Consider the following 13,302-nt stretch of genomic DNA (forward strand, 5'->3'; position numbering starts at 1 on the left):
TTCTTATAATCAGAGGAGTTAGGTGAGAGGTATACAGCACAGATAAATTTAGTATGAGAGTGACTCTGTAGTCGTAGCTAGATGGTGGAAAACTCGGAAGATTCAAGAGTGTGGGCACGAGAGCAGGTTAAGTCATTACGCACATAAACGCAGCATCCAGCTTTGGATCGAAAATGAGGATAGAGAAAGTAGGAAGGAACAGAAAAGGGGCTACTGTCAGTTGCCTCAAACACCTGAGTTTCAGTGAGGAAAAGAAGATGAGGTTTAGAAGAGGAGAGGTGGTGTTCTACAGATTGAAAATTAGATCTTAGACCGCGAATGTTGCAGAAGTTAATGAAGAAAAAGTTGAGGGGAATGTCAAGACACATAGGGTCGTCGACAGAAAGGCAGTCCGACCTGGGGACATTAATTTTATGGTCCCCTCCCCAGATGGGAATTCCGAGGCTGGTGTAGGAGTCGCCATGATGATTTTAAAATTTTTAAGTGAAGGGTGTGTGTGTTATTAGGTGCTTGTAGTTTTGTGTGGAGGAAGAGAGTTGTCTTTAGAGGGCAGGCTGTGACTGCCCCCTTGTGTTGTGAGACACAAAGGGAAACGTTCAGGGAGGTCGCAGCTGGGTTTAATGATAAGTTCACAGCATCCCCTGAACAGTGCTTTAGACCTCACTGGGAGTAATTATCGTTTCGGCAGGTGTCTACTGCCGATAGATGGATTATTTTTAAGAGGAAAGATTTAGTCCTATGTTACTGATATCGACTGGCATGGGCTGTCCAGCTTTCCTGTCACTGAGTCACCAATTCTGCTCATATATATCTTGCAGGTAAGTTAACGTTGCTGATGTTAGGAACACAGGATTGTGTTAAAACTAACCCAGCTGCACATGGGGTGCCTAATTTTCACGTGGGTGAGTGTGGGATGGTTAGTCTTCATGAGGATGTTTCAATCCGATTCAGGTGATGACACTTAGCAAGGTTTCTACGAAATGAGGCCTCGAATGTACACACTATTAACTCTGGAGTGAGCGAATCTGAGATGCAGCCGCAAGTCAAGTGAATGATTTTGAGATTGTGATTTATTAACTCCCTCTCTCTCATCAGAGTGGGAAGTATACGTAGTAAAGTCCGTCCGTAATGAAGCTGTGATTTACATAGTGCATAGAACAAGTATGTATCAGTGTAGATAGGTTGATGGCGGCGATGACCTGGGCTGCTCTCATGTAGTTAGGATCAGTAGGGACGTTTGAAAGTCGCTGGCGCAGACTGAGTGGTTGAACAGAGCAGCATGTAGGCTAGTGTTGGAGAGGGTCGGGAGTCGGTTGCCTCCTCCAAGCAATGGACACAAGATTCAAGCCCTGTGCGAATCATTTGGTTTTTGCACAGATAACCAAGGGGAAGCAAACACGTGATGGTAATTTGACAGGTCATTGGTGAGTGGCATGGTGGCTCCAGTCTTAAAGCAGATGGCAGAGCGAAATCCCTGTGCCACTAAATCAGCAAAGGGATTTTAGGTAAGTGAGAATGCAGCTGAGTTAACTTTAGATTTGGCGTGAATTAGGAAAGAAACGTGGGCTGAGTTATGGCCAGTCGTGCAGCTGCATATGCCGTCTTGTTACTCGTTAGCAAAAATGGCGACTTGATCACAGCAAGGGGTGGCAGATCTTCTTCAGGTGAGTGAAAAGGGTTGTAGATGTTCAGGTGGGTAAGACTGGGTGGTGGATCTTGATGTGATGCGAAAAAAAAATAATAATAATTGACTTAGGAAATCCAACCGAAAACATGAATTTGAATAGGTGTTGATCTTGATGGTAGGATAAATTTGCCTTAGGCCCGTCACCGCTTCGCTCTCAGCTGAGGAACCACAACAAAACGACGCGGTGTGTAGGAGTGTTGTAGTGCTGTAGCTTCTCTACTCTATTACTACTATTACAGTCAGGAGCAGCCTAAGTAATGTAACTTTAGCCCCTGATGCATGCAAGTCAACCACCTAGCAGTCCTCAGCAGTGCACATCTTGGGGAAGCACGGTAAGACAAGAGAGGTTTCTCATGATATATCATCGGCCGCGTATCTACTCAAAAGTACAGGGTACCAATAGCGGCTCCTTATGTATTGTATTGCCGCCCTTCTTCAAGACTAAATAGCTTAGAGACCTGGTGGGAAAGCGGGATTTTAGGGTGGGGGAGGTCAAATTAGGGAAATCTCAAAGGCGCTCCTGGAGTTGTGTGGTTCGTGTGATCCCGGAAGACTATCTCGGGTAGAGGAAAACACAATGATAAAGAAATACTGGAAGGATTGTTGATTTAGAAGTAGCAAAGCAACATTAAAAGAAGGCAAACTGGCAGAATTCTCAAAGAAAATCATCTAGCGCATTTTCCACGTTTAAAAGATTGAAGTGGATGAGGTTTTGTGCTAAATGTTACTTAGAGATGCACATCCCAGTCTGCTTTTTTTTATTTTTTTTTATTTTTTTTTATTTTTATTATTATTATTATTATTATTATTTTTTTTTTTTTTTTTGTGTGTGTGTGTGTGTGTGTGTGTGTGTGTGTGTGTGTGTGTGTGTGTGTGTGTGTGTGTTCCCCGCCTGAATTGGTAATCCAGGGTTCTCAGGTAGAGGTACAAAAGACAATGAAATTTAGGATAATATTGAAATTATGTGTTAATGCATGGAAGAGTATGTCTCAACAAGACTAAATGTAACCACATATGCAAAATTTTGAGTAGTATTAATTTCCTAATATGACACTTAAGTCCCCTCAGCACCTGCAGACAATTTAGTCCCCTCAGCACCTGCCAAAATAAATCTTGGTAAAATATCTTTGTGATTTTCTCTCTCATCCCTAATAAAACTCATTTATCATGTCAGAGTGAGGAGTTGGCATCACTGTGAGTCTGCAGGAGCAAAAAGAGGAGGAAGGAACTGAGTAACGCCTGCAACATGTCTGCATCGCTGATCAACTTTGAGAGTGCCCGGGAGAAGGAACAGAAGCGGCAATGGGAACGGAAGGCAAGGCAAAACATCCTGGAGAAGGTGAGTATTGGATGTTTGTGCTGTACTGTATATATGATGGAAGTACTAGTCAGTCTAAGGTTAAGGGCATTCAGTAAAACTTTTTCTCAGAGTTACAAATGAAATAACTTTGTGTGCCCTGATTTATAAAATGCAGAATTCACAAAGGAACAGTTGAAATACACAAGGTAGCTCCTGAACACCTTAAACTTATCATATTCCTCAACTGTTATGATTAAATATATATTAAAGACACTTAAGAGATCATGACAAGCAAGACATTTAGTCAGAATTGATTCATAAATTTAGAATTCATAAAAGAGCATTTGTCCAACACAAGGTAGCTCCTGAATGTTTAAAAGTTATTATAATTTTTCAGCTACTATGATTGAATATGCATTCAAGACTTAACCAGTATGTATTCTCATTCTGTCACTACTGGTAAACTTTGGAACTCTCTGCTTACTTCTGTAGTTCCTTCTCCTACCTATGAATTGAGCTCTTTCAAGAGGGAAGTTTCAGGATACTTATCATAACTGGATATTCCTTAAAAAGAAGAAAAGAAAAAAAAAGGCATTACCCACCTTTTCTCAGGCCCAGCAGGAGTTTGAGACACGACAGCAGAAAGAGGAGGCAGCGCGGCAGAGGGGTGAGCACACCTGGATGCTGCCATCAGTGGAGGCCAGGCTCTCCCAGGACCACGATTCAGCCAAGAAGAAGAAGAAAAAGAAGGACAAGAAGAAGAAAAAGAAGAAAGAGAAAAAGGCCAAGAAAAACAAGAGGAAAGACTCATCCTCGTCGGTAAGTGTAGCGGTGTGGTGGTGTGATGTTTGAATGTATTTAGGTTGTTGGTTGTGGGCCTTTTCATGGGTATGTCTTTAAATGATCTTATATTTACTGTCTTCTTATGTTATGATTGTTTCTTGTATTACATTTCCTCTTAGATTTTTATTGAATTGTTTTATTTATTTATTTAATTTTTTAGTTTCATGTCAGTCACAATCAGAGGAATGTGTATCTCTTCTTAACCTCTTCCACATTATATACAATTGCCTTTAATATGTTTTGAGATTTTTCATTCATTTTTAATACTTTTTTTTTTTTTTTTACCTTGCTTTTTATATAGCTGAGATAAAGCTTCACAAATTTGTGTTATGTGATACGATCTTCCCTTTCCCACATAAGATAACATTCGAGAAAGTAGACATATAATAAAAGAAAACATAGAATAATGAAGCAGCAAGATAAAAGTGCAATAAATATATAGAGTTATGTATTACAGTTTTCTCTTTCCTTTATATGCAAGATTAAAACGCTATGCAATAACATAATACAAATATAAATACAAATAATTTTTCAGAGCAGTGATAGTGAAGATGACGAGAGCATGGGGGAAGGTGTGTGGGTGGCGCGCACTGCCTCCACCAGCTCATCGGCCCCAGCAAAGGCTCCAAGTCCCCAGTCTGCCATCAAAGGCCCACAGCTTCCTCCCCAGGAGAGCACCTCAGAGGAACCTTTGAAGCGTGATGGCTGGATGGAGGTACTGTTGGGAAAACTCTAACCTGGTATAAGAAATGCATGAAAAAAAAAAAAAAAAACTGGTGAACTATTTTGACAGCATAGAAAAAGTGTTAATCCTTTAGTAGAAAGGAACTAACAAACACAGCTTTGCATTTTCATCATTCAGACTTATACGAAATTTGAGTTTTCTTAATAGCACAGTCAGGATTGAAAGAATAACATTCTACACTCACTTCCACAAGTGAACACTAATATGAGACCTTTATAGTAATTAAAATACCTGTAGCACCATTACAGCTCTTAAATTCAGTGAAGACAATAATGTTAGTTACCCAGCTACTGTCTGTAATGTCTTAAGGGTGTCTCCTGTATCTTTCTGCAGATGACATCCCTCTTTGGCACCTTCTCTCGTGATGAAATGAGGGAGCGTGAGGGCACCAGCAGGAAGAAGGCCAAGGAGGAGGAAGAAAAGAAGAAAAGAGAGGCTGCCAAGGTAGGTGTAGTGAAGGTGCTGTCCAAGTTGTGTGGCTCATCCTTTAAAGTGAGGGCAGGAGTACTTTCTTATCTCCATCATGGTTCAAGATTCTATGAGAGTAGTGTGAATGTGAAGGTTGTGTGCCTTGTTTTTGGCTTCCTGCCTTTTTGGGGAAGACAGCCTTGGTATATGTCTATGTATGTTGTTAATTAAATTATCATGTCATCAGGAAGGAAAAGTATTGCTTTCCTCTATTTTCCCAGCCAGGATCTCATGCCCGAGAGCTAAACCCGTACTACAAAGATGGAGGGACAGGGTTGCCACAGGAGCAGCAGAAGGCAACACCAGTACCAGCAGCAGCCACCTCACAGATCACAGGACTGGACGCTGGCTGGCTGAGGAAAGCCCTGCAGCGTGCCAAGGAGCAGGCCAGTGCTGAGGGCAAGTCCCTAGAGGAGATTGCTGCCCAGCGCTGGGGGGTGAGCAGGACTTGAGCTTTTTACTTGAGGGCTGTGAGCTGTCATGAGGCCTATTTTCAAATCCCACAGAGATGACTACTCAGATTCTCGTAGTATTTTTTATCTATTCATCATTAAGAATCCTAGTTAATAAAAAAAAATGCTTTTTGAGAATCTTTTGTTCTTTATCTAGCAGCATTATCCAGGAATTGTTGTTTTCATTTCAGTCACTGGCAAGACTTAGTAAGCTTTTAAATGCTATGGTCTGCTTTGAGGCTTATTTTTAAATGCCACATAATTAGTTTAGTTCTCATGGTATTTTTTATCCATTTATAGTAAAGAATATATCCTGGCTAAACAGTCGTTAGAATCACAAAGCCCCCTTGAAAGCCTTTTGTTCATTCTGTCATTGTTGCTTTTCTTCCAGTCATTGGCAAGATTCAATGAACTGCTGGCAGAGGCTGAAGGAAGAGGGAAGCAAAGACAGAATGATTCAAGGAGCCAGGACAGGAGAAGAGAGAGGAGGAGCAGAAGCAGAGAAAGAGACAGAATGAGGAATAGAAGCAGGGAAAGAGACAGAAGGAAAAGCAAGAGCAGAGATAGAGATGGAAACAAGAACAGAAGCAAAAGTCAAGAAAGAGAAAGAAATGCAGGAATCAGGAAGGAGAGAAGAAATAGGAGCAGAAGCAGGGAGAAAAGAGACAGGAGTGAGGAGAGGAGAAGACACTGTCATAGAAGAAGTAGTAGTTCAAGCAGTAGTGGAAACAGTAGCAGCCGCAGCAGCAGTAGCAGTGACTCAAGTAGAAGCAGCAGCAGAAATAGAAGCAAGCAGGGTAGCAAAAAAGATGATTATCACTGCAGAGAAGACAGTTCCAGGTTAGTAGAGAGAGGAAAGATGCTGCAATGTCTTCTTTGTTCTCCTCTGTCCTCTCCAAATGATCATACCACCTAAATACATTATTTTTGACCACCTCCACAATCCATTCCTTCACTCTAGCTGGCTATGCTTTCCTTTCAGGTTTTCACATAAGTTCCTCAGGCCTTCGGAAGAGCCAAGTAAGAGCAGTGCCTTGTCTCAGAGGTTCCAGAAGCCAGTAGATGATAATTTCAGCAGGTAAGGTCCCAGTATTGGCTTTCACTGTACTACAAATGACACCTGTTTCTCTTTGTCAGGCAGGTTACTTATTCAGTGTTTTCTAGTGTTGCTCTCCCTTCAGGGATAAAAAAAATGTGTAGTAACAGACATCATTTAGATCTGAAGCACATATATTGTTATAGATGTTTATATTGTTGGCTGAGATCAATTGTCATTATCAATCTATGTATCTCTCTATCAGGCAGGCAATACCATACAGTGTGGCTCATCATTCACACTCTTACAAACAATAAATAGATAAATGAATAAGAAAAAATAGGAATTGGGGAACAGTTCAAGTCTTACTCTTAAAGTTTTATTATGTACCTCACAGACATGCCAGTCAGTCAGCATGCAGGGCTTCATCAAACAGTAGCAGCAGCAGCAGCAGCAGGTGGCAGAAGAAGGAGTACAAGCAGCCAGTGAAGCAGCAGGAGCCACAGAGAAGAGCACCATCCCCTTCCTCTTCTTCCTCCTCCAGCAGTTCAGAGGATGTAAGTCTCCCCTGTATCCTTGCTGTCTAAATGTAATTCCAGTGGTATTCTCTGTTTGCACAAGTACCTTGGCTGTTTTATACTGGTAGTCTGTAATGTGAGGGCTGGAGTACTTTCTCTTCTCCATGAGGGACCAAGGGGCTAAGAGAGTGGTGTGAATTAGTGTGAATGTGAAAATTGTATCCCGTGTCTTGGCTGATTCCTTTTTCTGGGAGAGACACCCATGGTATATGTATGTAAGTAGTTAAAATGAATACAAGATTGGTACTATCTAACAATATATATTAAAGTAAACAACACAAGTTATGAATAGAATAGAGAGCTAGCCAGCCAACTGAAGTGATAATAGTGGAGCAGAGATGAAAGCAAAAGATGGGTAATGAGTGTAAGTACAGTCTTGGCCTTCTGCCACCAGGAACCACTCCAGAGAATGGCTGGGACCTGTGGAAGTGTAGTACCCTTGTAAGTCTAAATGTATTACAAAGCATGTTCATGTAATTTTCTTCTCTTCCCTCTGTACCTTTGCACTCTCAACAGGAGCCAATAAGTGAGCCACCAAAACCTGCCACAGTAGGACCAAGAGAGAATCCTGCCGCCACTAAGCCTCCTGCTGCAGCCTCCACCCAACTCACTGACAAGGAGATGAATGAACTCGCTGCCAAGATCATGAAAGCCGAGCTGGTAGGCAATGATGTGAGTATGATAGTGATGAGGATATGAAGCCAGATAAGGGCTCATTATCTAGTTTGTAATATGTGATGTACACCTACTTTAGTCTCGTATGTATTATCTGCTTTGTTTGGATTGATGCATTGATTTGGTTCTTTTAGGGGCTCAACTTGAAATGCCAGTCACAAAACTTCATTATAAAATTAGTCTTTGTTTATGTAGATGATGATCCACTCTGTCCTTGGACAGGTTTAGGATCACAGATTTAGATTTAGATGACACTGTATGAAAGAGAATCTGCTAATGAGAAATGACAGACAAGTTACATTCATTTACTGACAGACTCAGGCTGCCAAGCTGAAGGCACGCCTGGAGGCAGCTAGGGAGGCACGGGCAGCTGGCGGTGGACCAGGCCAGGCTGGGGCAGGGGAGGGCAGTGGACAGAAGGAGGAGGTAGTTGTCCTCACCCGCACTGACAGCCGAGGTGAGTGGGCTGCACACACACACACACACACACACACACACACACACACACACACACACACCCCAGAAAATTAGCATTTTCCTTTCTGATATTACTCATATTTGTCACCATGGAAATTGTTCTTTTGTGTTGAACCTCCATTTCTGTAAAAGAATCTAAAGTAGGTACTGATGATAAAGGAACCTCATTGTTTACTGTACTGTGTGGTGGCAGGAGTGAGCCGGCCAGTGATGGGGGCAGGGGCTGAGGATGGGCATGGCAAGAGGAGGACCAAGGTGAAGACACATGGGCAGGACGGCCAGAGGGCGAGGTACTTCCCTGATGATGACCACTACAACCTCAAGAACATGGTGAGAATCAGGAATTAAACTTTGAGACTAATACGGCAAAGTGATGAAGACTCATCAAACTTATTGCATTTGCTGAGTTTTTTTCTTACATTTTACTTCATAGCGGCTCAGGATTTTTATTAGTAAGTGAGAAAGACATACTTTTTTTTATTAACTGTATGGAACATTCACATCACTTAAAACTATTAAGGTGGAAAACACCAGAATCATGACTTACGATCTAACATATAACAGTAAGAATTTTTTTCCCTTTGGGGCTTCCTCCCTTGTGCATTAAAGAAAAAAACAAAGAAAAAAATAAAACAAAATTGTATCCCCTGTCTTGGTTAATTCCTTTTTTAGGAGAGACACCCATGGTATATATATATATATATATATATATATATATATATATATATATATATATATATATATATATATATATATATATATATATATATATATATATATATATATATATATATATATATATATATATATATATATATCCACAGTTTGAGAAGGAGAAGGGCACCACAGCAGAGGACCAGAATGCCATGTTTGAGCAGGCAGCCATGAAGAACATTGAGAGGCTTAATGACGACTATGACATAGACGACATGTTCATGAGCAAGGCAGCTCTGAGGGACAGCGCCGCCAAGCAGGCTGAGAGGGACAAGAAGAAGGCCATACAAGAGCACCAGCGGGTGGAGCGTTCCCTGGAGAACTGCCATTGGTGCTTTGACAACAAGGAAATGCCCAAGCACCTAATTGTGGCCTTGGGAAAGAAGGTGAGTGCCAGGCAAAGAGGGAAGGTACAGTGAGAACCAGCATAAAACATAAGAAAATAAGGGAGGCTGCAAGAAGCTATAGGGCATATATGTGGCAGCCTCTGCATGAAAGATACCCATTTCCATCTATCATCCTCATCTGTGGATTTATCTAATCTTATTTTGAAGTTCCCTTATGGCTCAGCACAAACAACTTGATTACTGAGTCTGTTCCGTTCATCTACCACTCTACTTGAGAACCATTTTCTACCTCTTTTTAAATCTAACTTCAAGCTGAACCCATTATTTATTGAACTATCCTGATTACTGACCCTGAGGATTATGCATATGATACCCTTGTTATATCTGCTATACTATTTATATTATTAGGTCATAGACAGATTAGATACAACCTGTTAATCAGACTTATAGACTTCTGTTACTAATACACAAAGGTACATATAGTTTCAAACTTGTTTAGTTCCTATATTGTATCAGACTATTACATATATAACTTTACTATACAGCAGTCTCATTTTCTTTCCATCATATTTCAACTTGCTTGATAGATTCATCATCAGATCAGAAGTGAACACAAAGCAGGTGATGTCACTGCTCAATTTACAGTGTTATGTGAGCCTGCCCACCCACCAGTCCCTCACGCCAGGCCACTGCTGCATATCCCCCATCCATCACATCTCCTGCTGCGTCCAAGCTGAGGAGGACCTGTGGGATGAGGTGCAGGTAGGTCGTTGCACCCTGACCCAGCTTTGTAAAGCACTTGTGTTGTTATAAACTTTCCTTTCCTTGTAGTCACAGTCAGATATTTCATAATTCCCCTACTTTAATTTGAATTAAATTTTAATCTTTTCAATTCAGATTTTGCTTCTCTTTACTAATAAGGGCTGACCTTCAGAATTTCAGGAAGTCACTAGTGAAAATGTTTGCTTCCCGAGGTGAGGACTGCATTTTCTTTGAGACAGTGAAGAGGCTGCGTCACTTCCCTCACATGGTGCTGCAGTGTGTGCCACTCCCCAGGGAGACGGGAGACATGGCCCCTATCTACTTCAAGGTAACATCAAAATAGGAATTTAGATGTGGTTTGCAAGATTGTCCCTTTCTACCAGTGGCTGACAGGGCTAGGATTGTGAGTGACGTGTGTATGAGTGTGTCTGGGCCACCACATGTGGGATTGCTGGCCAGGTACAGGCCAGAGTTGCTGGCTGTGTGGACATCAGGCAGATAAAGGTAGATTGAATAAAAAGTTTTCTATATCTGTGTCTTCTGGAGGGAGTGTGCAAGGATGAACTGTACAGTCAGATGCTAGTATAGATTCCTGATGTGGTCATTATTTTTGTAGATTTTAAGGAATAGATATCTGATGATAAATGTAGATAGACAAATAAAAGTTTTCATACCTTAGGAAACACTTTGATAAGGAACCTTTTTTTTTATATGGCTCATTTTGGTAGATATGAGAATTACTGTACTGAAGGAGCATATTCCTCTAATAAAATAGTTCTCTATAATCATAAGGTCTAAATCATCACCACCAATGGGTAAATATGGGATACAAAACTCTATTGGAAAATCACTTACAGCCATCCTTTCCCCCGTTGTCCAGGAAGCTATTATGTAACCATAAGTGGGAATATATCTGTAAGGAACTACTTTCCCATACTCACAAGCTCTAAATCATTACCACCAGTAGTACAGTGGGTAAATATGAGATGCAGAATAAAGTATTAGACAGTTACAGCTATCCTTTACCCTGTTGTCCAGAAAGCTACTATGGAGTGTGAGTATGGGTGGGCACTTGTACATAACCATAAATTCACAATCTTCACCAGCAGTAGTATAGTGTGTAAATATAAGATGCAAAACTAACTATAAGACAGTCACTTAGAGCAATCCTTTCCCCTGTTGTCCAGAAAGCTGTTATGAAGTCTGAGTATGAGTGAGCACTTGTATGTCATCATAGGCTCTTAATCTTCAGCAGTATCATAGTTGGCAAATATAAGATGCAAAACTAACTATAGGACATTCACTTAAAGCGATCCTTTCCCTTGTTGTCCAGAAAGCCATCATGGAGTGTGAGCGAGAGTGGGCCCAGAACAAGAAACTGGTGGAGCTGAAGGGGCGGGATGTGCGGCGCGCTGTGCCCAAGGGTCTGCCTTACTTCTTTGTTGACTTTGCCATGGATGCTGGCTTTGCCCATGTCATTGAGGATGAACAGGAATTCCCTAACAACTTTGCTCAGGTACATATTTTTTCTGCATGTGCAAGATTTGGCATGTCTTTTATAGGAGAAAGAATGGATTTTGGATTGTTACAGGCAGAAGGTTCGGTCATGGAGAGACAATGGGAGAAATGAAAATAATGGAAATGTATATGCAAGATTTACCATGTCTGTTAAAGGAGAATGGATGGATTATGGAGTGCTACAGGTAGATGGTTGGGTCATAGAGAGAAAATGAGAAAATTAAATGACAAGAATATAGATACAGGGAGCAGATGCTGTGAGAGATAGTGAAGGTTGAGAGGAATGAGGTTTGCACAAGGTATTGACAGGATTTGTTAATTTGCTTGTATTATATCCATCCTTTTGACATTCCAAAAAGTGAGCAGAGTAGATTTAGTTATTAAGTATTATAAATTATGATCCTTTTCTTCTCCCTTCAAATATTGGATAATTCTTTTCATGGTACTCTATAGTGAACCCTTTTTTTATAAATTTTGTTGCTGTAAGCCAGTGCTCCTCTTGTGTACATTAAGAAAATAAATAAGTAAAATAAAATAAAATAAAAAATAAATACACACCAAGGCTATCTCCCCCAAATAAATAAATAAAGAAAGAAAGAAAGTGAAACATCAGTGACAGTTACAAATGTAAATATTCTTTCTGCAGGAAATTGTGGGAGGCATGCTGGACCTGGATTGCAACCTGTGGCGGAAACCTCGCCAGGAGAACTTTGACAACCAGCGGAGGAAGGTGATGGAGTTCAGCCGGTGGTACAAGGAGTTTGACATCTCACAGGAAGGCTGAGGGGGTGGAGGAGGAAGAGGAGAAGGAGGAGGAGGCTGGAGAGAGGAAGGCTTTCAGAGGATGCCTTACTTCAGCTGGTCACTGTAAGGGTGAGTTTGGGGTAGAAAAGTTTCAGTAATAAATTGAAGGTATAAGTTTGTATTTCTTGCACTTCTGTGGCCATTAATGTCTTTTGCTGTCATTAGGTTTCCCCTTCTGTACTCATTTGCTGTTGTGGAGTCCAGTAGGAAATACAGTTTCTAGTAATAATATCTAATAGTAATTGTTGGAATGATCTCTGATTATGTTGAAGATACTATATTTATTTGAAGGCCACAATGTTTTCTTCATTGGTCATATAATCCTTCCATGTTCAGCTGCAGTTGCTCTACAGTACATGTGTCATAAGGGATAGAGTCATATATCAAGTAACGGTGAGTCACCTGTTATTAATCCCATCACCTCAGTTCTCTCACAGCAAATGTCATTCTGTAACAAATTGACTGATATCAATGAGGATATTGAGAAATGCCTTAAGGGATTAATAAGTCTACAGATCTGGAAGTGCAGTTTATTTTACAAATCTTTGAGAGAGGTACCTTTAAGCAAGTGACGAGGCATTAATTTTTGTTGTTTGTCAGTCATGTGATGTTTTGTTGGGGAAGGCATAGAAGAAATATGTTAGCTTTGACTTATTTACTTTTTAAGATTCATCCATGAAATGTTATTAATTTCTAACATCACTGATATGACAAAAAAATTCTGTACATTTTCTTTATTCTTTTATATTGAGCAAAATATTCCTTATATATTTATAAATGTAATTAAGTTACAGAAGTTGTAATATATCTGTAATATAAGCTGAGAAGAAAGTAAAGGAAATTACAGCTCCAAGCTTGTCTATCTTATCAATTAATTATAAGCCATAACATCTAAG

General features: G+C 40.5%; 1 protein-coding gene across 3 annotated transcripts; it reads left to right on the forward strand.

Annotated features, from left to right (window-relative positions):
- Positions 1-1,259: 1,259 nt before the first annotated feature.
- Positions 1,260-13,259, forward strand: LOC135095511 (CWF19-like protein 2). Of its 3 annotated transcripts, none has more exons than XM_063996394.1 (17): positions 1,260-1,405; positions 2,862-3,026; positions 3,600-3,806; positions 4,366-4,545; positions 4,909-5,019; positions 5,265-5,480; positions 5,887-6,335; positions 6,478-6,573; positions 6,929-7,088; positions 7,626-7,781; positions 8,100-8,241; positions 8,455-8,591; positions 9,086-9,361; positions 9,968-10,084; positions 10,257-10,412; positions 11,418-11,600; positions 12,249-13,259. In XM_063996394.1, exons 2-17 carry the CDS (start codon positions 2,934-2,936, stop codon positions 12,384-12,386), a joined length of 2,817 nt encoding a protein of 938 aa, XP_063852464.1. In that variant the 5' UTR covers positions 1,260-1,405; positions 2,862-2,933; the 3' UTR covers positions 12,387-13,259. The 3 variants fall into 3 exon arrangements, with proteins under 3 accessions (XP_063852464.1, XP_063852455.1, XP_063852445.1); XM_063996385.1 differs by having other exon boundaries at positions 1,347-1,505; XM_063996375.1 differs by lacking the exon at positions 1,260-1,405 and adding an exon at positions 1,828-2,019.
- The last annotated feature ends 43 nt before the right edge of the window (positions 13,260-13,302 follow it).

This window comes from Scylla paramamosain, chromosome 3 (assembly GCF_035594125.1).
Source record: "Scylla paramamosain isolate STU-SP2022 chromosome 3, ASM3559412v1, whole genome shotgun sequence".
NCBI classification, from domain to species: Eukaryota; Metazoa; Arthropoda; class Malacostraca; order Decapoda; family Portunidae; genus Scylla; species Scylla paramamosain.